This window comes from Monodelphis domestica, chromosome 3 (genome assembly GCF_027887165.1).
Source record: "Monodelphis domestica isolate mMonDom1 chromosome 3, mMonDom1.pri, whole genome shotgun sequence".
Taxonomy (NCBI): Eukaryota; Metazoa; Chordata; class Mammalia; order Didelphimorphia; family Didelphidae; genus Monodelphis; species Monodelphis domestica.
The window spans coordinates 177,819,742-177,846,441 of record NC_077229.1 but is presented as its reverse complement, the minus strand read 5'-3'; the positions used below and the strand labels follow the sequence as shown (position 1 = coordinate 177,846,441).

The following is a 26,700-nucleotide window of genomic DNA, read 5'->3' as shown; positions in this document are numbered from 1 at the left end:
TATGATGTAGTAAATTGCCAATAATTGGGGGCTGGAAAAATACTTTTGAGGATATTGTAGTGAAACTCATATCCTGTAAGGCAAAATGTCAAACATTTGCCCAAAGCCCACCATACTCCTGATTACAGCCCAAACCAGATTAAAATTTAATTGGGGAAATATTTAATAAAATAAATTAAAATGTGATAAAAAATAGATAATATTAACATATTGTTTTCTAAGTCAATATATGACGTGCAGGGATCCTTCTATAGAGTTTAGTGACCCCCATTTCTATTTCAACTTGATACAACTGCTGTAAGGAACTCAGTTACCTTATAGGGCCCTTTCATCTTAAAGATACTGTAGTTAATTTCAGATTCCCATGACAACTTCTAAAATTTGTTATAATTTATTTCTGTAATCTAGAAGCATGAGAACAAAAATTTATGAAGTCATAAGTGGTTTTGTGAACAAAAGAAGGTTACTTTTGAGGTCTTGCTATTGACACAGGGAGGATTGTTTCCATTTATCCAAAATATAGCCCTTCTTTAAAATAAAAATAAAACAACAAACAGACTTGCTTGCTTGACATCATTTTTTAAAGTCATTTTTGTTTTAGCTTGGCAAGCAATTTTTTCAAAAATTTGAATGTAAAGCCAAAACAGTCATAGCATAAAAGTCAAAATATGAAAGCCCTAGAGACAATACTAATACAGTTTACTTAGTATTTAGAATATTGGAGGCTGGTTGGAGTTCTTGAGGAACTGTAGGGAATAGAAAAAATAGGTGTTGATGCTACTCCTTCCTAGTTTGTCTTATTTAATGAATAATGCTGCAACCTGAAGAGGAGGAAGAGGAGGAGGAGAGCTAGTAGAAAACTTTTCCTGATATGTTAAGTTCTATCCATACATTTTATACTAGTTGAACATTCTTTTCAAATAATTACCCATTATGCTCTAATTTGTTACTATAATATAAAATGATAGTATATTTATATGGTATTTATCAATTTTAGAAAATGTTTTGAAATCATCTGAAGATCTGGATTCTGATAGCCTGGTAATCATTTTAGCTACCTAGAGAAGTTAATAATATTCATGGAATTTTATGGTGACATAGCTTTTAATATTAGATTTTATGTTATCTTGTCCTAGGTTCATGTGTGTCTTATCCTATCAATCCTCTCTTCCAAACATAAAGTGTGTGATGATTTCCATTGTATTAAAACTTTGCATAGCCACATAAAAAGTTTTAATGATGGACTATAAAAGAATGTTGAACTACATTAAGGAAACTTTCAAAAAGCATACTTTAATACATAATTTAAAGATCTTTGAGATGAGCTTACAAAAGCTTCTATATTGTAATGATGGTCGAGAATCACAAAGCATGTAAGAGATCATAGATCATTTTGCAAATTTAGATACTGTCATAAATTAATAAGAAGGATAAGATACAATTGTATTATAATCTGTGTCAAGAAGCTACATAGAGATGCTTCCAAATTGAAAGGAGTCAGGAAATACTGGTTCATATGTATATCTGGCAGTTCAGTGGAGAGTAGATGACTTATTGGGGAAAGAAAGCTAATATATATTTTAATACCTTATATACTTTTTAAATGCCTAATTTTCTGTCTTAAAAGCAATATTAAGTATTGATTCCAAGGCAGAAGGGGGCATGGGTGATGCAATTGGGATTATGTGACTTGCCCACCACCATCACATATCCAAAAAATATCTGAGACCATATTTGAACCCAGATCCCCCCTGATTCTAAGCCTGGTGCTATATTTCCTGTGCTACCTAGCTTCTCTGAGAAAACTTTTGTTTAAGTACACTAGAAAATAGTATTAGCATGTCCTAAAATTCCATGTGTCAGGACTTGAATTTGCTGAAATGCCACAATCATTTCTTAGAATATATTTAGCAGTAATACCTCCAAGCCATGCTGAATATATTTTAATGCTATATCCCAGCTTGATACTGCATCAACATTTGGTGTATAGACTTGCCTATGCCAGTAATGAAAACCTGGATTTAAGTCTGGCCCCTGGCATATAGTCACTTGGGCTCTTTATTTTCCAGGCAGTTCTTTAAGGCTATATATTGTAGAAGAGATACTGTTCTGCATTGATAGAAGGAAATTTCCCTCACTAGAATTTCCCTATACCATTTCAATCACAGGTTTAGGCAGAGAAATAAAAAATTAGACCTTAAAATGTGCCATATCATTGAGCATAGAAACTGCTTGCTGCCACACAGCTCCACTAATTGCAATTTCTGACAGAGTGGATACTATCCAAGAATAACTTTGGAATGCTTATTTGTTTTGATCCAGAGCTTTGATTTCATTGGTGTAAGAAACTCCTGCTATGGCACTCTCTCTGGCAGATGCAGCTCAGCAACCTGTCTATAATTTATAGTCCAAAAATGTTTCTTGGGACATTGAGAGATTATGACCTGCCTACATGCAGGTGGCTACTAATATCAGACAGAGGAGAGGATTTGAATCTGGATGCTTCCTTTTATCCATTATATCATGCTGTTTTCCTGACAGTGTTGTAGGATAGCATAAAGTACATATGGTGAAAAAAAATGTCATTAGGATACCCAATAGCACAGTTACTGTGTCTCTCATTTTGTGTGTGTGTGTGACTTAGCAGTATAATCCTGAAAAAATAATAGCACTAAGTTGACCCTGAATTGGCATCAATTAGAATCTTGTGGCTTCTTTTGAAAATAGGTTAAAGTTACTAAAAACATACTTTATAAACAAGTTTATTTGTAATAATGTGTCCTTTCTTACAAATCTTACAGAAAGAGCTTCTAGTCCTGTAGTTATCCTTTCAGCCACAACCATGAACAGAAAACTCTTTCAAAGCATCTTCTTCAAATGTAAAGAACCAAGAAATTTTTATAAAGACATTAGCTATTGTTGGCAGTGAGGCTGGCACTAATAACCAAATGAAATTTCTAATTATAGTACCATCCCAAAGAGCTAACTTAACTTGGATTTTCTTCTGTGTTTTCATTTTAGGGTAGATACAACAAGAATTGAATATTCTATACCTTTAAGAGAAAATTGGGCACTACCATATTTTGCATGTCAAGTTGCTGCTCTTACTGGCTATTTGAAAAACAACATAAATACTTCTGTTGAGGTAAAATGCTTATCTCTTGTTTACTCAGCTCCTGTTAAAATACCTTGTTATTAATCAAATTTAAGCATGCTACAGAATATTCAGTGGAACCTATTGGTTTCATTGATTAAATAAGAAAACAGCCAGAATATGGAGCCCTGTGGTTATTTTCTTACAGAAAGAAGAGTTATAGTTATGTTTGTATAATATAGTTTAACAATGAAGCAAAGAATCTCTTCTCCTTTTCTAGTTTAAACTTTGTCATCAGTAAATGGACAATGGAAATGCCAACAGATGTTACTTTAATTTTGTCACCTTCCCAGTTTTGGTGGATTAGTTCAACTTTGCAGTATAAGAGAATAAATACATTGGTTACATTAAACATACACATATACACAAATACATCACAGATGACTGTTAATCTTAGCTTTCTATTTTTTGAACAATTTAACTCTGAATTTGGAAAAGTAATGGAGAAAACAGATAAATAGGTTAGATAGTTAGCCTACATGCTGCATAAGTTTAGAGAGTTAAAGGCAAGCATCCTCTTTCAAATTCTGTTGTCTGTAAATAGGAACTGGGTGTGTATATGGTGACATCACTTTCAAGTTCTAAAAGAAGTACTAAATTTCCCTGAAACCTGGCTTGGCCAAACATGTGATTTAAATCACACACTCATTAAGAGAAAGACCAACAGTAAATGTGTTGAAGACAACAGTAATGATGAAAATGAATTAAATGGTTTTATTTGAACTGAAAGAAATGCTTTACAAGCTTTCACTGGAAATGATTTTACATTAATTTTAAGTCATTTAAACTTAATTTTTCAAAATTTAAGGTTACTTAAATAGGGGAGAAACTTATATTATGGCATCTCTTCCATTATCCTCTAATTCTTCACATTAAAATGCTTAACTCCTTCCCAAGCCTTACACAGTTGCTCTAAATCTGATAGCAGGAAAAACTTCTATTTTTAACCTGTTTTCCTAGAATGTCATTTATCAAAATTTGCCTTCCCTTTTCTCATACCTTCAAAGATATCCTTTCTCTTTCTTTCTCTCTCTCTCTCTCTCCTTTTCTGCCTCTCTCCTCTTCACTTTTCCTTTTTCTTTCTCAATAGGTAGATTGTATATAGTTGGTGAGCCTTTGATCTTTTTCTTTTTTTTCTGAATAACAATTTTTTATTAATAGAATTTATTTACAAGTGTCTCAACCCTTCCCTCCCCACATTATAGAAGGTATCATCTATGAGATAGATGTGTATATATGTTATATCCTTCATGTTTCAATTTTTCAGTTCATTCTCTGGAAGCAACATTTACTATTTATTTTTCAACTATTAAATCTGTAGTTATATAAGATGTTCTTTTGTTTCTACTCATTTTGCTGTTTGTTATTCCAAAGTTTTTTTTAATTAGTCTGTTAGTCATTTCTTACACAATAGTTTTCCATCACAATCATATATGACAATTTATTTACCCATAATTGGTAGACATCCTCTTGATTTCCAGTTCTTTGCTACCACAAAGAGAACTGCTATAAATATTTCAGAACATATAGGTTCTTCAATAATTACATGTAAAACCCAGTGGAATTGTTCATTGGCTCCAGGAGTGGGGAGGGAGGAAGAGAGGAAAAGAACATGAATCTGTAATCATGGGAAAATATTCTAAATTAATTAATGAAAAAATGGAAAAAAAAACTGGGTGAAAAAAACATATAGATTCTTTTTCCTTTTCCATCAACCTCCTTGGGAAATAGACCTGGGAAACAGAGTATATATATTCTAACTCCGAGTATAATTCCAAACTTCTCTCCAAAATGGATGGATAAGTCCACATCTCCACTAACAGTTTAATAGTGTCTACGTTTTTCCACATCCTCTCCAACATTTGTCATTTTAGCCAATCTGATGGGTATGAGATGATATTTCAGAAATGTTTGGTTTACCTTTCTCTAGTGATTTAGAGCAATTTTTATATATCTATATGACTGATTTCTTCATCCAAAAATTGTCTGTTCAGATATGTTGTCCAGTTATCAATTTGGCAAGTAGTTAGTATTTTTTTTAATTTGAGAAAGCTCATTATATTTTAGATATGATACCTGTACCTAAGAGTCTTTATATGAGAATTTATACTCAGTTTTCTGCTTTCTTTCTAATCTTGGCATCATTTGTTTTATTTATGTAAAAAAATTTCAATTTAATGTATTCAAAATTATCCATTTTATATTTCACGATATTCTCTATCTCTTGTTAACCCATAAATTAATCTCCTTTTCATAAATCTAATAGGTAATATGTTCCCTCTTTTAATTTGCTTAGGATATCTCCTTTTATATCTAGAACATGTATCCAGTTTGATATTATCTTTGTGAATAGTATAAAATGTAGGTCTCTACCTAGTTTCTACCAAAGTACTTTCTAGTTGCCCCAACAATTTTTGCCAAATGATGATTTATTATCTCCCAAACCTAAATCTATGCCTTTGTCAAGTACAAGGTTACTATAATCTTTTACTTTTCATCCTGTTCCACTGATGAACCTTTTTCTTTCCCACCTGTACCAGATATTTTGATAATTTTTGCTGTATAATACGGTTTAAAATATGGAACTATTAGACCTCCTTTCTTTACATTCTTTTTTCATTAATTCTTGTGATTCTTGATTATTTTCTTCTTCCAAATGAATTCTGTTATTTTTTGAAATCAATAAAATGTTTTGGTTATTTAATTGGGATGACATAAATAGATTAGTTTAGATGGGGTTGTAATTTTACTTATATTAGCTTTGCCCATTTTAATATTTATAAGGGATATTAAAGGATTAAAGAGGTATAGAGGATAAAGAAGAGAATGGAGTTGAAGGAAGAGAGGGAATATGGCTGCTGGTGAGGTAAAAGGAGATGCCCCCTGCTGAGAAGCTATCTTTGAAAATTGGGGTTCCCGAGAAATGGGCCACCTATGATAGCCTGAGGGGATGTCTTCTCTATTGATTGATATTGAAGATACCCCAGAGCAGGTAAGCACGGACCCCCCCTGAGGGACAAGCCTCCCCCCGACCAAGGTCACCCGGCAGGAGTCCAATAAGGACCGTTTATGGTTGAATGGCTGTCCTTAGGTTCAGCTTCCTCTACATTTCCTTGAAATGATAGTCCTCTTATCTGACTGTGGTTATTTAAATAAAGATGAATTTAATAACAAGTTTGGATTGGGGAGGTATCAGGGAAGAGGGAATCAGTATTTCCCTAGATTAGGTTGAGTCTCTCTCAGCTTTTGAGCTAAGGTCAGACCTCGCAGGCTGTTGGAGGGGTTTCTTTTATTCCTGTCTAAGCTAATCTATGCTAGTTTTCTTAAGTTCAAAGTTTTTAGCAATAGACAGCAAGAAGAATAAAAGGTTCTGATCTTCAGAGCTGGTTGGGCCTGTCTCTTCAGGCTAGAGCCCTAAAGACCGGCCTTACAGTTTAAACCGCTCCTCTTAAATCCTTTTGTCCCATGACATGACCACAGGAATCCAGGTAGAGCATACTGTTGGGAAATAACCAGGAATAGCGGTACTTCTATCCAGGGACAGGGAGAGAGTGCTCCTTCCAGGCTGAGGGCCAGGAAAGAGAGCCACAAGACCAATTGTTACTCTCCAAGTTCCCCTCCCTTCACCAACTGTCGTTCTTGTCAATATCTTCTCTCTAACATTCCAAATGCTATTTGTTCCACCTGAGTGGCAGAAAGTCCAAAACTTGCTTCAGTTTTCCTTTCCACACCATACATGAACAATTACTATTTCTCTAGTTATTTAGATCTGGCTTTATTTGTGTAAAAAGTTTCTTATAATTATATTTGTGTTTTTCCTGGGTTTGTTTTGGCAGGTATATTCCCAGTATTTTATTCTATCTGTGGTTGTTTTAAATGAATTCCCTCTTTCTATCTCTATCTAAATTCTGATGATTTATGAGGGTTTATTTTATGACTTGCTACTTTGCTAAAATTGATAGTTTCAACTAACTTGTCAATTGAATCTCTAGGATTTTCCACATATGCCATTATGTCATCTACAAACAAGATAGTTTTATTACCTCTTTGCCCATTCTGATTCTTGACTTACTTTTTCTTTTATTATTGCTTTTGCATTTCTAATACTATGTTAAATAAGATTGGTGATAATGGGCATCCTTATTTCACTGGTCTTATTGGGAAGGCTTCCTCTTCATTTCTTACTCTTGAACTGTTTCTCAGCATATTTTTCACTGTAGTTCCCTCTGTCCACATATGCATTTGAAGTCATCAATCTTTAAAATCTATATTTATTTAATTTGAAAGTCTTACCATGTTCTTCATTGTTTTTCTCTGCTTCCTTACCCCCTGCATCAGATATTGTCATGTAAGATAACTTCATTATGATGATAGTCTTTACAAATGCTTATCACAAACATTGTGATATAATGGTTAACAGTTCCATGAAATCAACTTTATTATTTGCCTTTGGAGTCATGATAAAAACTAATTCTGCCATCTTCTTTCTCCAAAGAGGGAGAGCTTTTGAGGCACCCTTCCATTTAGTTACAAACTACCTTCTGTCTTCCAGTTTCATTTGCATTGAGAAAGTTAAGATTGAAAGGACTTATTTCCTACAGTAGAGTTGTCTCCTTGTTAGTCCTATAAAGGGTAAAATTTAGGGTTGGACTGAATATATATTTTAGTTGGTCTCCAGGGATTTGAATTCTAAATTGCAATGAAATACTCAAGTCAGAATGGAAATTTATGGTGGTTTATTTACAGTAGAAGGAAGAAATTAAGAAATGAGAGAGAGCGAGAGGAAAAGGGAAGAATTAAGGAGAGCTGCTCCAGTCTGAATGAGGCAGGAGTTCAGAGGCCTCAGCCAAGGGGTCTTTCCAAAGGCTGGTGCCTCCAGAAAAGCCAAGGAATGGGGAGTCAGCCTTATCACTCACCATGTGATCATCTAAGCCTTAGACTCTAAAGGAAGCAGTCTCAGATCTCACGCTCAAACTCCTCCATAGTCAAGTTCCTCAAGGCAGTTCTTTACATCACTTCCTGTGACTTGCATGTACCAATGGTGACTTAAACTTGGCTTTGGATGGCCCAGGGGGTCAGTCATTTGTTTCTGATTTGTCACTTGCTAGCACACAGGGGTCATAGACCTTTTTCCCTAACACTTAATCCTTAAGTGGGGATGTATACATTCTTTTTTTTTTTTTAAACCCCTACCTTCTGTCTTGAAATCAATACTGGGTATTGGTTTCAAGGCATAAGAGTGGCAAGGGCTAGGCAATGGGGGTTAAGTGACTTGCTCAGGGTCACACAGCTGGGAAGTGTCTGAGGCCAGATTTGAACCTAGGACCTCCGGTCTCTAGACCTGACTCTCAATCCACTGAGCCACCCAGCTGGCCCCAGGGTGTATACATTCTTGGTTGCTAAAATTCGAAAGACTAAGCAAGGTGGAGTAAATCTAAAATTCACAGTCCCTGGATAAGGATCTTATCTTAAATAAGCTATGACCAGGTAGGTTAATTTTTATTAATATCATAGTAACTCTGTGATTCTTAGCATTCTCTGCCACATTAATGTCATAGTAGAAGTAGAAGAGGATCTGCACAGGACTAAAGATAATTTTTTTTTATTGATTTCTGTAGTTTTTTAAAGAGTTCTTCACCAATTATCTACTTAATGAAGATGAGCTTCTCCTTGCCTATCTAGGCCAGTCTTCAGAAAGCAAATAGTCTTCTGCCACATTGCAGTTAATAACCTATCTAGTATGATAAAACTTGTCAGAGCTGGTACTCCACTGACATAACATTCAGTGATACAAGGTCACCTCTGTGCTACAGTAAGGCTTTTCTACAGTATGAACATACCATAGATTTATATATTTTTTTATTTGCTATATTTAATTGGAATTACCTAAATGTTCCTGATAATAGCTTTTTAAAAAAAGTTAGGTCATACTTGGGAGAACTGGGAATAGATATCTCATTGCTTTTTAAGCTCAGTCCAGAGCTAACCTTCCGATGGATACTTACCTGCTTAAGTCATGCCTTTTTATCCCAGGGGAAATCAGTTTTTCCTTATCTAATAAACTATACTTTTTTTTAAACCCTTACCTTCACATCTTAGAATCAATACTGTGTATTGGTTCCCAAGCAGAAGAGTAGTAAGGGCTAGACAATGGGGATTAAGTGACTTGCCCAGGGTCACACAGCTAGGAAGTGTTTGAGGTCAGATTTGAACCCAGGACCCCCCCCCCCCCCCCCATCTCTGGGCCTGGCTCTCAATCCACTGAGCACCCAGCTGCCCCCTAAATTATACTTTTCAAGAAAGATGTCAGATTATAACAGAATTGAATTACTAATGCTTTCAACATCTTCTCTTTCATCCTTTACCTTCTTTTACTCCTTTCTTTACTTTTAAATTTAAAAATTCTGAATTGTCTTGTAGTTATTTGTGTGTGTGTGTACAGGAGGTAGGTGGAGTAAAATATTCTTTAATATTCTTACTCATGTTTTCTTTTTTTCTCTCATCTCCATTTTTCCATCTTGAAGTTATCCCAGTAGAACTAAATCATATTTGCATAACATGTTAAAGTTTGGAAAATGCTTTCCTTATAGCAACTTTATGAAATAGAATATCATTTAGCATTTTAAGTTTAGATTTCACTACTAGTGGATTTCCCTGCTCTGTCTGACTTTTTTATACTGTATCCAGCTGGCTTATCTTGATCAGTTGTCTTCCAAAGATTCGTTACTCAGAAAATGTTCAATGCATAGCATTAGTATACAGTAACAGTAAAGTGTAAAATGGATTGTAAATTGTAATTTTTTTTACATTTTTAATTTAATTTAATTTTTAAAAATTTGTAAAAAAAATAAATTGTAAAATGGATTAAAAAATAGTTATTATAGTTTAAAGTTTCCCAGGTCTGGTCTCAAAACAGATTCTGTGGCTCCAGGTTTAAGGTGATGACCTTGGATATCAATAAGAACAGTGCTGATATTTAGGTTCTGCCTCTTATTTTCCCTAGAGATTTTGCTACTTGTTGGTGAGTGCTTCGACATATACTTTCATGATGATGTGGGAATACAGTCACTATCTCCTATTTCTTCAAGCAATCTGTCTATTCCTCCTAGACTCATTTTCCCTCATGCAAGCAGACAAGGTATTGTGATATTTTGAATTTTTTATTTTAAATCCAAATGATTGTTTTCCTTCTTGTCTAGCTTTCAAAGTATTATGCCTTCTACTAAATATTTGAGAGATGTCCTGCTTTCAGTTAGAAGTTTAAGACCATCCACCTTGAAGAAGGCTTTCTTCAGAATGGGAAGAATAACCAGAAGTGTAATCATCATGTGAAAACAGTGAAGAAACATCAAAAAGTCTTTTTTAATTTAGTTGTTTTTTCAATTATAAGGCATTTTTTTCTTACTCTCCAAATCCCTTTCACCAAATAAATATTTTTTTAAAAAGTCATCCCCATGAAGATCTCTGCTTATTATCACATGAGATTTCCTTTTCATCCCTGAGCCCATAAAATCCCCTCACTAATTTCAAGGGAGAGTCAAAACTGATTTCTTCCCTTTTGATGTATTTTAAGAATCCTTAATTATTGACTTTGGAGTCTTGAAATTCCTTTTTTCCCAACCTAATATCTAGTTCATACCTGACTTGCCATATTTTCTGCTTAGAAACAATCTTTTCAGTTTTTTAAAGATTCTTTTTTTCTCTGAAATATTTTTTTTACACTTAATTTTCTAGCCAATAATGCTATTCCAGGCAGGTCAGTTTTAGCTGCTAGTATTTTTGATATTCTATACAAATTCTGAACTTTTAATAAAATATTCGTGTCACTTTTAAAAGTCTTAACTTTCTTTTCTAGAATTAAATATTTATATATTTCAAAAGGGGATGACCTGATTCACATTTTTGTAATATCATTATTACAAACATAAACTTAGGAAACCCTAACATCACATCATTTGCCTGATTGTCCACTTATGATAGTATTTCTTTTTTTTTTTAACCCTTACCTTCCATCTTGGAGTCAACACTGTGTATTGGTACCAAGGCAGAAGAGTGGTAAGGGCTAGGCAATGGGGGTCAAGTGACTTGCCCAGGGTCACACAGCTTGGAAGTGGCTGAGGCTGGATTTGAACCTAGGACCTCCCGTCTCTAGGCCTGGCTCTCAATCCACTGAGCTACCTAGCTGCCCCCTTATGATAGTATTTCTAACTAATCAAACCCCAAAACATTTTACTTCATGCCATAATTTTATGGAACCCATTTATTAATGTTTAAGTATGATATGCTATTATCCCATAGTGGATGTCTTTATTTTTCTTCTTTTTCTAGAATGTTGAATATTTTTTAAAAACCATTATCTTCTGTTTTAGAATCAATAAGTATTGGTTGCAAGGAAGAAAGAGTAGTAAGGGTTAGGCAACTGGAGTTAGTGACTTGCCCAGGGACACACAGCGAGGAAATGTCTGAGGCCAAGTTTAAATCCAGGATACCCATCTTTAGCCTGGCTCTCTATCCCCCTGAGCCATCTAGACATCCTATAAAGTTTGAATTTAGTAGAATTGTAATTGGTATAAACAATCTCTGGGCTGATCCCAAATGAGGATCCATTTTCATGGAATAACATTAGAAGTAGTGGAGCATTAGGATGTTATGCTATTAGAGACTTTAAAATTCATGTTTTCACAATTTTATGACAAAAAGATTCCAAAGTTAACTTTACTTGGCATCCATTTTTAGAAACTCCCTATCCTGATTAAATCTTGCCAACGATTTTGATTTAGAAACTTATATTTTAACTTACCTTTGTATACAAAGAGTTTGTTTTTTAAGGTGAAATCATTCAATTCACTATCAACAAAAACATTTATTTGATATGTATATAATATGACATTATCCCATCTTTTTACAAGGAATCCATGAAACAAATTATAAGTTAGGGTTCAGCTCAGTCAAACATTTCAGGTTATGGCTGAACTAAGGTAAATCAAAGAAAAGATATAGTTTAAAATTTAACTATTTAATACTTTAAAGAATAAAATGAATGTTGAATAAAATACAATTTTTTAAACATTTTATTTTATTTGAATTGATTTTATTTTTGTCTTAACAGGTTCATGAAGTGTACAAAATCTATTTGTTGTCCCTCTTCCTGGGATATTTACTACAGTTTGAAAATCCAGCTTTATTAGTATCGCCTTTATTAAGTTTAGTATCTTCCTTACTGCTTGCTAAATGTCTACAGGTAATTCTGAACCATCTTCTGTGATTTATTTTTACTTCATTTTTTTAGACTGAACTATTTCATGTATACTTTTGTTCAAAAATCTTGTTCACAGCTGAATATGAAAAAAGGAACTCGCATAGCCAGAATGGTGAAAGTGATGTATTTTTATTTGATATTTATACTAACAGTGATGCTGAATGTTGTAATGAAGGTAAGCAGTTCTCAAAGATTAAAGAAAAAAGATAGATTGAATGATAAAATATATTGGATATGATTGTCCATTAAAAATAAGAGAAAAACAAAATAACATTGTCTTTAAAAAGATAATTCTCTTTGATGATTTATCAGACCTGATTGAATTGACAAACAGGAGAGGGCAAGTCTTGAAAGTGATATGATAACTTAACTATATTGAAGGCCATTATTCAAAGTAGTGAGCCTCTTTAAGGAAGATGTCTTACAGTGGGAATTTTTTCTAAGATTTCCTTCTGAAAAGTTAGTTTATTTCAACTTTGAGTCATCTTTTTAGTATATGCTATTTTATTCAATATACCAGATTATAATTTTTCCTTAATAAATTTTAATTGTCATTACTTAATTTAACTATAATGGACTAAATTTATTTCCAAAGAATGGGTAAAGAATTTGCTTTGTGTAGTTAGGTAAAGAAGGAATCCACATAACACAGTATTTCCTTTTTTGTGCTAAAATATAAAATATATGTTAAAATATAAGAAGTGACTATAAGTGATAGATCAATGTTTACATGTTGCTTTATAAACAGTCAGGTGCATTAACATTCATATCTGTGTTTAGTTATTATAATTTTGCCTTATTCCTATGTTCATTCTTATTATATTAACATGTTAACATATATGATCATACTGTTCTCCCTCAGATGTTTGTCCCACACAAAGAAAATGGGCACATGTTAAAATTCCTTGAAGCAAAATTTGGACTAAATATGACTAAGTAAGTTTTGCATTTGACTTTATTTCTTATTCTCTAGAAAATTAAGAGTAAGCAATGTAAATTAGAAAACTATAATTGAAGAAGAATAAAGGAGATATTTTTCATCTTTTAAAAAGACTACTATTATATCCTTATGTAGAGAAGATATAATTAAAAAAAAAACACATCACATTAGTGCCCATTTTTCCCTTGTGTAATAGAGCAAAAGGATAGGACAAGTAGGGTTGGGATCCCAAAGAATAAAGTGCCACATTAACTTAAACCTAATTTAGGGCCAATATTAAAGGCATGAGATTTTTAAATAAAACTTGCTTAGGGTGGGATGTTTCCTAAGTGAACTGAGAATGCCATCTGAAAAGTTGGTTTGATCCTTGGGTGAAGAAATTTACTTTGTTGATTTTTATTTAAAACACTTAGAGGAGGAGCTTTTCTACCAGAAAGAAGATCCTGTATCAGAAGCAGTTTGAACTCTTCTTTACTAGGTACATGATTCTGCATAAAATCTGACAAATGTAATGAACTCTCAGAAATCAAGTACATTGTGGGAGTGCCACCTCTTTCATTACCCTGTTGAGTTCTATTCTCTTTTCTCAAGAACCTTGAAGCAAATACTAGGTTGTTTATTTTGTAGAGAAGCATATTTGTGCAAAAGTAAAATAATTTTAACAAATGATTTTTCCATTATAGTTAGATATTTAAAAGCATAACATTAATATAACAATTTAAGATTCAACTTGGACTTCAATACTTTATGGTTCTTTATACTTTGGCTAGTGTGGGTACATCTTGCAGAAATTAAGATCATAATTCCTTTAAGAATTAGTCAATGTTATCTGAAAATTATGAATGTTTAGCCTAAAGGAGAGAGTGTGGAAGAACTAGATAATTCTCTTTAAACATTTGAAAGGCCCTCATTTGGAAATGGGATTAGACTTGTTCTGTTTAACCCCATTGGGTAGAAAGAGCAGTGGGTAGATTTTTTAAAGAGGTAAATTTGTAAATAAAAACTAGCAATTAGAGTTCTCCCTGAGTGAGCTACGATGCTTTGAAATGTAGTTGGTTCCCTTTCAATGGAGGCTTGGATGACTGCATGTTGATTTGTTTTTAGGGGATTTCTTGATAAGTATGAATTTGACTGGTTGGTCCACTTGGATTTAGTATAGAAAAAGGCCCTCTTCAAAGATGCATATTTATAAGACCAAAACCTGTTTGTTTACATTAAAGTTCAGCCTTTCATTTCACAGTAAGTTTATACAAAGCTACGTTTCTGTGCAAAATTTTAACCTCAGGTTTCTGTTTAAAAACATTGTCATTTTTTAGCCTCAAGTTTAAAATCAGCAAATAGCCATTTTTAGTAAGGTGAAATTGAATTGTGTTTCATTGTAACAATAAATGCCTGTGGTCAGTTTTTTCAGTTGATTAGAACATTATCTTAATAAGGCTAGATTTATAGTTTTACTCCATCTGAGACAGCTAAAAACTTCCTCAGTGAGTGATCAGATAATAAAATACAGATTCAAATTCAATATAGATATATTGCTTCTGGAAAAATAGTATTCATGCTAGGTGCAAAAAAAGACTATTATGCTATTGCAAATACATTTGGAGAACTAAATTTTCTTTTTTAATTGAAAGCTAATTTGACATTCAATTTCTATGAAAATTTATGGATCAATCATGCTTTTTTTTTTCTCTTATAGGAATTTTACAATGAATTGGCTCCTTTGTCAAGAATCCTTGCAGGCTCCATCTCAGGACTTTTTTTTGAGATTGACGCAGTCATCCTTATTGCCTTTCTATATTTTAGTTTTAATTATTTGCCTTTTTTCTGTGATACAAGTTATTTTTAGGAGAATCAAGTAAGTATCCAGAAGGTAGCAGAGTGTAGGGTAAAGAACATGGGTTCAGAAGACCTGAGTTTGACTCCCAGCTCTGTTCTTTGCCTGTTTTCTGAACAATCAGAGCATTTAGCATTAATTCTAGGCTTTATTGCCCACATCTATAAAACAGAGATGATCTTTGCACTCTCTACCCACTATAAAGGTTTATTAGATATATCAGAAAACAAAAATATATGCAAAGCACTCTGGAAATGTAATTATATACTTGTCAGATATCATTACCCAAAATACCATAGATAAATGTAAAGTTCCTGTTTTGTAAAAGGTTTCCATTTTCTAGTAAAATGCTTAAGTATGAATGAAATTGTTAATTCTCAAGTTATTTCTTCAATGTTTTGTAAGATTCTATATTTGTAGTTTACTCGGAAAATTGAAACTTCATCTTAGTCCCTCAAAATCTGACATCTAACTAAATATAAACTTAGCATTGAATAAGCAGTGAAACTTTGTGGACTTAATACAAATTATTTTCTCATCATTCAGAAACTGAATTGACTTTGCAATAAAAGTAACTGCCATTATTTATCTCAATTCTGAGGTTAAGTTTTTCCTTGATAAATGTGTGTTGTTTCCATTTTCAATAGTAAAAATAAAGGAGATAATGTAATATGAATTAGAGTAGAATTAACTTTTTTTGAAATGGTAATGTTTTATTCTTGTATTCAAGTTATTGGAAGAAATGTCTATCCTCTTAATAAGCTTTTGCAAAGGAAGTTCACTTATTTTTCTAATATTTAGTTAATAGGGAGATGTTTATAAATTTTAAAGTTTGGTAAATTTTGTTCTTGGCAGTACAGGTGACTTAATACTTGTGTCATTACAAACATTTTCATCTTCTCTCTCTAAAAAGCCTTTGCAAATGCTTAGTTTTAAAGGACTTAATTTTATTCATGATACTTAAGCATCATCTATTTTAACATTCAATGAGTGCTAACTGACCTGGGAAATCTGAATGGCTTTCCAAAAATTCTATTTCCTTAATTTTTTTTTTTATTCTTTGGTTAGTTGGCACCATGTAGTGCAGCTAGCATTCTCTGGAAGTCATCTGAAAAGACTTAGAAATCTATTCTCTAGATTAAACAGCTATGGCTAGTAGATCCAAATAATTGGCCAAAGGAGATATTTCTAAACTACAAGAATATTTGATGTTTCTTTCTTTGGTGTTTAAATTTGAGTTATGAGTTATGACCTGATTCAAAGAGGGCTAAAATATCCTTGATTTCTCAGGTTATAAATTAAAAAGAAAAAATCCTATTTTGTTTCCACAGTGGTAAACCTCTAAAAGAAATACTTACTCTTGAAGATGGTCGAATTGGAGAAAGACCAGAAATAGTTTATCATGTAATTCATACTATTTTACTGGGTTCTCTTGCCATGGTGTTAGAAGGGTAAGTGTAATTTTATTTGGCCTATCAATTTTTAGAGTGAATTAATTTCTTCTTGGCATATGGATAATTTAATGCAACCAAAACTATGCAAATTTTCATCATTTCCAGGAATTTGTACTGGGGTTTTATCTAGCTTCTTCAGTAGTTCAACATTATGAAATTTATTAGAATTCCCTGTTATTCTCATGTCTCTCATCCCTTTACAAATTATCATCATAATTGACATTTATATAGAATTTATTTAATGGTCTTCATTTACTTAATCATTTTTGTGTTCTTAACTAAATTTGATAGAACAGTGGATTTTCAGATATTAATGTCAAGCTAAATTTGTGTTCTTTTCTTAATTAACCTGAATTTCTCAGGTAACCATTGTGTTATTAATATTTAGATCTTTAGATCTTTATCCTCTTCTCACTTTCATCTATTTCTACATAAACCCAGAATTCCTAGCAATTGCTAACCTCACAGAAAATAATTTAGTTTCACAAGTATTAAATGTCTACCATTTATCATTTATCTCCCAAATATCTATCACTGTGGGTAGAGAAATGTGGAAATGTACATTTTATTCTTTAAAAAAAAAAGGCATCCAGTTAAACAAAAGAGTATACATCAGTGGTATCAAACACAAATAGAGATAGGTCTTGTGGGCTGCATGTTGACTTAGAAAACTACAAATTAAAATTATTATCTATTTTGTTTAAATCTCTGTATTACATTTTAACCTGGTTTGGACTATACCTGGGAGTTTTGCATTTATTGAGTTTGATAACCTGAGCTATACAGAAATGATTGATAGAAGCTGGACTATATTAAGTATGAAGGAATGGCTCATGCAAAATGTAATAATAAATCTAAGGAAGAGAATTTCTTTTGTCATAGTGGCAGATGAGGGAAAGGAGCAGTCAGGATTAGGAATGGCTCCATAGAACAGCTAGAACTTGGCTTTAAGGGGAAGAGCAGACTTTTTAATGTGCATGCATTCCATTATGTAAATACTTGTGGTTATTTTAAGTACATATGAATTGTCACATAGAGTCATATCTGTGATACCTCTGTATAATATTCTGTCATTAATAGCAGGTATCAAGGGACATGTTATGCAAGAAAATATGTTCTCTTTAAGGTCAGCCTTTTGGGTTAGGGGATGTATCCTTTCCTTAGTGTAATCCATGATAATTTTTATTTGAGAATTTATCTTAATATTTTAGAAACAATCCTTATTTCTGGCCTTTATTGCCTCTTGAGTTGTGTGAATTCACTGTAACTATCTAGTAGTTCTTCCTTACGTGTAGAAAATTTTTTTTAATTTTTATTCTTCTGTGGTTTGAAATCCTATTCTTTTGAGTCTGTCATCACTTAATATTCTCCATGTATATCATGATTATCTCAGCTGTAAAAGAATCATTTGGCAAAAACCAAATGCCAGGTCATTCCTCATTGAATTTTTCAGCCTCTTCTGAGTTGGAACCATAGCTCAGCTATTGACCAGGAAAAAGAAAGATATTTCTCCTAAAAGTTCAATGTCTTATCTTTACGTTATTTTTTCTCCTACAGCATGAAATACCTTTGGACTCCTTATGTGTGCATGCTGGCAGCATTTGGTGTATGTTCTCCTGAACTTTGGATGACCCTTTTCAAGTGGCTTCGCTTGAAGGCTATTCACCCAATATTTTTGGTGAGCTTCTCTTGTAATGTGCTGTAATGCTAATAAAATTGGAAATAATGACTGAATAGAATAAACATGAATAAGATTACTGAGATTAAAAACATGTGTAGGATGAAAATTTTTAAGTGATTTAGTCAAGTGAGAAGTCTTCAAAAATTAATTGAAGTATTGCTATCTTTCTAAGTTTAGCATGAAGGCCAGTAAAAGACCTTTAACAATAATTAGTTCCCTTTTGCAGATAACTAAGCAAGTGTGATTTATAGCAGTTGCTACCCACTGCTTTTCTTTGTAATTGTATGTAATTCAAATAATTCATCAGTTTTTTAATATTAGAACTTGGTTTTAAGAACATTTATAAGTTTCTCAAAAGGCATTACTGGTATGTCATCAGAAATTAATTTTTTTAGATGAAAATGTTCAATTGAAATACTGTTTTTGTGTTATATAAATACACTGCCTTCATCTCATATGGTAAATAAATATAAGTCCCACCATCACTGCAAACTCATTACACCCAAAATTTATCATCCTTCACCCTTTCATACCTTTTAATAAGTTAATTCCTCCCTTTGGCTTCACTAGTTCTACTAAAGATAGTATTGTTCCTTTTAAAAGATAAGTTTCCCCAGGTTCAAAATCACAAAGTTCCTTTTGATTCTATCTCTCAAGTCCCAAGAATGTCAGTCCCCAAATTATGCCCATTCTTTTCACAGTATATCTCTTGTAGCTATTCTTTCTTTCCTTTCTAGACCTACTGTCCAGGGTCATGTTGGCAAACTTATGGCATGCATGCCAGAGCTAAATGGGAGACTTACTCTCCACATCTCCTTGTGCACCTGTGGACATTTCTCATATGACCCACCCCTCTGGCCAGTAGCCCAAAGGGATCATTTCCTCCTTCCCCTGTCTGTGGTAAGGGAGCAGTTCAAATGTAGTATGAGGTTTGCAGTTTGGGCACCAGGTCTCTTAAGTTCACCATCACTGGCTTAAGGCATCCCTGTAATCAGATAGCATTTATTTAAGCCTCTACTATGTACCAAGCACTGTGATATGCACTGGGGACATATAGAAAGGCAAAAAATAATCTCTGTTCTCAAGTAGCTTACATAGTAAAACAATTGTAGTGTACAACAAATAACTGCATATAAACAAGATATATACAGGGCAAATTGGTAGGAGAAGGGTAGTCTCAAGGAAAGTCATTAGGATTAAGGAGGACGAGGAAAGAATTCTTGTAAAACTGGAACATTAAAGGGAAGGTAGGGAAACTAGAAGGTGCAGTTGATAAAGGAGAGTGTTCCCAAGTATGATAGATAACTATGGAAAACCCTTGGAGTTAGAAGAGTTGTTGTATTTGAGTAATATAAGTGAGGCTAGTTTTACTGGATCATAGTGTATATGGAAGGAAATAAGGTATAAGAACACTGGAAAGATAGGAACAGACCAGATTATGAAGGGCTTTAAAAGCCAAACAGATGATATTATCCAGAACCCTGGAAGTAACAGGGAGCTAGATTGTCAAATTTGTTGGCCTGTAATTGGGCAAAATAACTACTAATGATTGCATTAATTTTACCTTCTTTGGTGGTGAATTTACTTTTCATTTTTGATACCGGTTATTTTATTTTCTTCTTTCCTTTTTTTAATCAAATTAATGAAAGTTCTATGTATTTTGTTTATTTGTTTCCCATAAAAACAACTTTTAGTTCAATATTTCTCTTTCAATTTTGTTAATTTCTCCTTTTATTTTTAGGATTTCCAAATTTTTTAGTCTTTAATTTAGGATTTTAAATTTGTTCTTTTTCTAGTTTTTTAGATGTATGCCCAATTCATTGATCTGCTTTTTCTCCATTGATATAATCCATTAGAGATAGATTTAAATTGAAATAATAAAATAATTTAGAGATATAAATTTTTCCCTAACTACTGCTTTGGCTGTATCCCATAAATTTTGATATGTTGTCTCCTCGTCATTCTTCTTAATGAAATTATTGATCGTTTCTATAATTTTTTCTTTTACCCACACCTTTTTTAGAATTAGATTATTTAGTTTCTAATAGTTTTTATTTCTCTTTCCATGGACCTTTGTTAATTATAATTTTTATTGCATTATGATCTGAAAAGAATGCATTTATTATTTCTGCTTTTCCGTATTTGGTTGTGAAGTTTTAATGACCTAATACATGGTCATTGGTTCTAACTTTTCTGAAATTTCATTTTCTTCCTTCATTTCTTGTTTGTTTTTTGTTTCGATTTCTCTGGATCTGAAAGGGGAAAATTGAGGTTCCCTACTAATATAGTTTTACTATTTCTTCCTGAAGCTCATTTAATTTCTCCTTTAAAAATTTGGAAAATATAACACTTGGTGTATATATATGTTTAATATTATTACTTAATTTTCTATGCTATCTTTTAGCAAGTTATAATTTCCTTCCTTATCTCTTTTAATTAAATCTATCTTTGCTTTAGCTTTGTCTCAGATCATGATTGCTACTCCTGCTTTTTTTACTTCAGATGATGCACAATAAATTCTTCTCCAGTCTCTTACCTTTATTTCGTGTGTGTCTCCCTGCTTCAAATGTATTTCTTATAAACAACATATCGTAGGATTCTGGTTTTTAATCTACTCTGCTATCTGCTTCTGTTTTATGGGTGAGTTCATCCTGTTCTCATTCACAGTTATGATTAACAACTGTTTTTTCCCCTTTTGATCCTGCACTTTCTCTCTCCTTTCTCTCTCTCCCTCACAAGTATGTTACTTTTAATCACCACCTCCCACTATCCCCTCCCTTTTGTTACCCCCCTCCGATCTTATTCCCCTCCTACTTCACTATAGGATAAGGTAGGATTCTATACCCAAATGAGTATATTCTCATGTATATGTATATGGTATATTCTATACCAAATGACTTGTTATTCCCTCTCTGAGCCAATTACAATGAGTGTAAATTTTAAGCATTATCCATCGCCACCCTCATCCTCCTATTGTAATAGTCTTTCATATCTCTTTAGGTGAGATAATTTCTTCCATTCCATCTCTTCCTATCCTTTTCTCTTTTTCATCCCTTGATTTTGTTTGCATATCTTATCATCCTAATCAGCTTATTCTCATACCCTCTGTCTATGTATACTCCTTTTAATTGATCTAATACTGACACAATTTATAAGAATTACAAATCATTTTCCCCCAGAGGAATGTAAACAGTTTAATCTTATTGAATCCTTTTAATTTTCTCTTATTTTATCTTTTTATACTTTTCTTAACTCTTATATTTGAACATCAGATTTTCTGTTAATGTCTGGTCTTTTCATAAAGAATGTTTGAAAAATCTATTTTTTTTAGATGACTCATTTTTTCCCCAAAAAGAATATACTCAATTTTTCTGGGAATGTGATTCTGGGTTGTAAATCTAGTTCTTTTGCCTTCTAGAATATCATATTCCAAGTCTTCTGATTCTTTAATATGGAGGCTGCTAAATACTGTGTAATTCTGACTATAGCTCCATTGTATTTGAATTGTTTCTTTCAGATTATAGTATTTTCTGCTTTGCTTGAGGGCTCTTCAATTTAGTTATAATATTCATGGGAGTTGATATTTGGGCATTTATTTCAGGATGTGATCTGTGGCTTCTTTGCATTTCTATTTTCCCCTCTTCAAGAATATCAGGGCAATTTTCTTTGATAAATTCTTGTGATCTGATGTGTAGGCTTTTTTCTTCTTCTTTTTTTTTGCTTGTGGCTTTCAAGTAGTACAGTAATTCTTAAATTGTCTCTTCTGGATCTGTTTTTCCAGGTCTTTTGTTACTCCACTGAGATAGTTCGTGTTTTCTGTTTTGTTTTTCACTATTTTGATTTTGTTTTATTGTTTCTTGATGTCTCATGAAGTCATTAGGTTCTAGTTGCCCAATTTGAATTTTTAAGGAATAGTTTTCTTTGAGCTTTTGTACCTCCTTTTCCATTTGATCAACTCTACTTTTTAAGAAACTCTTTTCTTCATTGGAATTTTATACCTCTTGGTCAAATCTGCTTTGCATTGCTTTCATTTCTCTATCATTTTTCCTCTGCCTTTCTCAACTGATTTTTGAAATCTTTTTTGAGCTTTTCAAGAGCCTGAGACCAATTCATATTTTTCTTTGAAGTTTTGTGGGTAGCTGCTTTACTTTCACTATCCCCTTCTAAGTCTGTCTCTTGCTCATCTCTCTCCCTAAAAATTTTCTTTGGTTAGCTGTGTGTGTGTGTGGTTTTTTTTTTCTGTTTGCTCATTTTTCCAGTCTTTTTTCTTGACTTTTACTTATATCTGAAAGATGGGCTCTGTTTTCAGGGTAGAGGAAGACTTTCTTAAACTTCATTTTTTTCTTGTTGCTAACCTTAGTTCTATTTCTGGTTTTCTCCAAGTTTCAGTTCTTCCAAGGTGGTATGATGGCCTATAGGTGGGGATCTCTGAAAGACACTTCCCACTACTGATTTAATCACCCCCTGGGACTGCTAATGGCTCATAGATTTTAGAGCACCATGAGCTACTCCATGCTGGGGCTGAGGTTCTAGTCTCAGGCTTGGGCAGGACTTTGGGTCCCTTCTGAGTTTGATAGGTCAGGCACACTGGACTGCCTTGCCCTAGAATTTGTAATCTCACCTTTAGCTTGGGTAGGGGCTCACACCCTTGCTTTGTGGGTTACAGAGGACAGGCATACTGTATGGACTGCCTTGGGCTGGGATTAAGGACCACACAACAGGCTTGGTCAAGGGTTCTGGGCCCCATCTTGGGCTAGCCTCAGCTAGAAGCCTTGCTGACTGCCTTGCATTGGGACCTTGATTTGGACTTGGTACATAATGGGGGGGGGGGGAGTAGATTGCTGTTGGCTTGTGCTGGTACTCCTTGGTGGGACCTTAATGCAGGCTGTACGCCCCTTTCTCCCCAGTGAGCCAGATCCTCTATGTCAACATCTCAAATCGTTCATTGCTTCACTCCATACCCTTGTTGGTTCTTTCACTCCAGCATTTGTTTTGAAGCATTATTTTAAGGGTTGGTTAGAGAGATTCTCATTGTGGTTTGAACTTTCTCAGCTTCTATCCCACCATTTTGGCTCTGTCCCCTGAACTCCTTGTAGAAATTTTAAAGAAAACAAGTGCTTCTAAGGGAATACATTTCAGGCATAATTAAAGATAGTATGTGCAAGTATACATGGGCAAGAGACAAACAGTAAGAAGGCCAATTTCTGACTATTGTAGAGTGAATGCAAAGTAAAGGGAAATGATAGTTAAGAGCCAGCTTTTATGAAGGGATTTAAATGCAAAATGGAGGAATTTTTATTTAATCTAAGAGCCATTCAAGTTTATTGAGTGGGGAATTACATGCTCAAACCTGCAGGTAGGAGAATAACTTTGGCAGCTGTGTAGAGGTTGGACTGAAGAGAGGAGAGACTTGCATCAGGGAGACCATTTAGGAGACTACTGCAATGCAAACTTGATCACAAATACAAAATTGTATTATAAAGTAATTACAAAACAAAAATGATGAGCTCCCTAACCTGGGTAGTAGCCTATGAAGAGAGAAAAGGGAATGGACGTGAAAGACATAGAAATAGAAACTAGAAGTCTTGGAAGCTGATTTGGATGGGATGAACAATGAGGAATTGAAGATGATGCTGAGATTGTGTATCTGAGTTACTAGAAGAATGTTAATACTGTCAACATAAATAAGGAGAGTCAGTAAAACAGTGGGTTTAAGGAGAAAAATATTCTATTTTGGACATGCTGAGTTTGAGTGAGGTACCTATGGTACATCCACTTTGAAAGGGTCATTAGGGAGTTGGAGATGTGTTAGTAGATTTCGGGAGAAAACTCAAGGAAACTGATAAGATCATTGATTGAAAGTGAGCTTGTAGAGAGAATAAAAGATATAGGACAGTTTTGGGGAGCACCCACACACAGTTAGGAGTCCTGATGTGGATGATGAACTAGCAAAAAAGGCTTAGAAGGGAAGGGTCAGATAAGAGAAAAGAACCAAGAGAGAATGGTATCATGGAAACCCAAAGAAGAGAGTGACTGATCAAAAAGTATTACATGCTTCAGACAGATAAAGAAATGTGCTGTGCTGTTATGCAATACTCGTTTTCTATGCAAGTCTGTACATGATTGTCTTTTACCTTACCAAAAAAATTTAACTTTTTTTTGAAGTGGAATTTCAAGTTTCTTATTCATTTTTAATATTAAAAAAATTTTTTTAATTCCAAGTTTTCTTCCTCACTTTACCCTCTCCCCACTTACTGGGAAATCAAGATATATGATATTTATTATACATATAAAAATCATCAAAACTTTTCTCTATTAGCTATGTCACCAAAAAAAAAAAGCAAGAAAAATAAAGTGTGAAAATTATACTTTAGTTTGCACTCAGAGTTTATTGGTTCTTTTTCTAGAGGTGGATAGTCTTTTTCATCATGAATCCTTCCAGATTGACTTAGATCATTATATTGATCAAAATAGCTAAGTCTTTCACACTTGATCATCATTACAATATTGCTGTTTCTTTGTACAGAGATCTTATGGTTCTGCTCACTTCACTTTGCATCAATTCAATAAGTTTTCCCAGGCTTTTCTGAAATTATCCTGAAAACTATTCTCACACTCTTCCTTATAGCACAATAGTATTCCATCATAATCATATGCCACAAAATTTTCAACCATTTTCCAATTAATGGGCATCCCCTTAATTTCTGATTCTTTGCCACCACAAAAAAAGCTATTGTTAATATTTTTGTGCAAATACTCCTTTTTCTTTTTCTTTGAACTCTTTGGGATCCAAACCTAGTAGTGGTATTACCAGGTCAAAGGGAATGCATAGTTTTGGACATAGATCCAAATTGGTCTCCTGGACCAGTTCACAACTCCACCATATTTTCCAAAATCCCTTTCAGCATGTCATTTTCCTTTTCTGTCATGTTAGCAAGTCTCATAGGTATGATGTGATATTTCAGAGTTATTTTAATTTGCATTTCTCTAATCAAATATTGAGAGCATTTTTTCATATGATAAAACAAGCTTCTTTTAAGAGCTGATTATATCTTTATACTACTTTTTTTTTTGCTATATTTAGTAGCTGACTTGTACTGAGGAGATCAAATGTATTTGAAATGATCCACAATGAATATATGTTGGAAATATCTTATTTTTTAGTTTTGTTTCACACATTTCCTCCATTTTCAATTATACCCTTAGTCTCAATTTTATACATACTGAGTCCAGACATTGTTTACAGCTATTTATTGGTTATTCCCTTTAACACTATCCTAAAAAAAAACAAAACAAAACATATAGATTGGACATATTTTTTATTACTATGGCATGCACAAGTAGGACTAGTGAACTACAAGTGGGAAGTGGGGGACAGATTTTGAATCAGCATAAGGAAGGATTTTAATAAAATAGAGACTTCTCCCAAAATTGTAATAGATTGCACTTGAAAGTTTTGATTTCATTATCACTAGAAATGTGTAAACAAAGGCAATGTCACCAGTTGGTAAGAGGTGAGAAGATATTACAAAGGAAATTCTGTTGAGTCAGAAATTGTTATATGACCTCTATAGTCTCTTCAGATTCTGATTCTCTGATATTTAGATTGCATTCATTAGGCCTTTTTTGTACCTTAAATTATATTAATGAATATGGAAAGCTTAGTGATCCATGACCCTTTTTGTTTTAATGTTTTAGGCTCTCATTCTGAGCATGGCTGTACCTACCATTATAGGTTTTAGCTTATGGAAAGAGGTAAGATCTTTTTTCATTATTTAAAAATTTGTATAACCCTAATTATATCGGGATAGAAATTAAGAGGCATTCTTTCTAATCTGTAATGTAGTTTATTGTATTCAGTAAAGATGAACTCTAGGTATTTACAATTGCAAAGATATATGATAAAAAGCTAAAACTATTTAAGACTACAATATATAACTGTAATGTTATTAAACTGTTGCCTAATACTATTACTGATTTAATTTTTGATTGGTAAATAATACTTTAATAATTCAAAGATACAGAAAATGAAAGCTACGTGCACTTTAAATCTTTATATGGGACTAAATAGTTTTACCTAGAGACAAAATCTAACTTTTAAACATTCTAATCAAATTCATCTAAGAAATGAAATTTTGATAATCTAGCATTTGAAAATGGTCCTCAATTTTACTAAAAAAGGCATGTTTACAATGGTCTTCAAGAAACAATCCTGACAGTTTAATTATTTCATATCTAACATCTAACCTGGGAAGAGGCAGCTTGTCATCATGGATAGAGAATCAGCCTAGAACCCAGAAAGACCTTCAGGTTCCACATCTGATACCTGGTGATGTGGGTGACCTTGAACAAATCATTTAATCTTTTAAGGCTCTAAA

The 26,700-nt window shown here is 33.2% G+C and overlaps 1 protein-coding gene across 2 annotated transcripts in view; it reads left to right on the top strand.

Annotated features, from left to right (window-relative positions):
* Nucleotides 1-26,700, top strand: part of DPY19L4 (dpy-19 like 4) — a 54,910-nt gene that overhangs the window by 15,293 nt on the left and 12,917 nt on the right. For both annotated transcript variants that reach the window (XM_007488120.3, XM_007488121.2), the window contains 9 exons: nucleotides 3,022-3,145; nucleotides 10,158-10,292; nucleotides 12,264-12,395; nucleotides 12,490-12,588; nucleotides 13,276-13,349; nucleotides 15,050-15,208; nucleotides 16,519-16,638; nucleotides 18,199-18,319; nucleotides 26,021-26,077. In XM_007488120.3, the coding sequence (XP_007488182.2) occupies nucleotides 3,022-3,145; nucleotides 10,158-10,292; nucleotides 12,264-12,395; nucleotides 12,490-12,588; nucleotides 13,276-13,349; nucleotides 15,050-15,208; nucleotides 16,519-16,638; nucleotides 18,199-18,319; nucleotides 26,021-26,077 (1,021 nt within the window). The remainder of the gene's footprint in view (nucleotides 1-3,021; nucleotides 3,146-10,157; nucleotides 10,293-12,263; nucleotides 12,396-12,489; nucleotides 12,589-13,275; nucleotides 13,350-15,049; nucleotides 15,209-16,518; nucleotides 16,639-18,198; nucleotides 18,320-26,020; nucleotides 26,078-26,700) is intronic.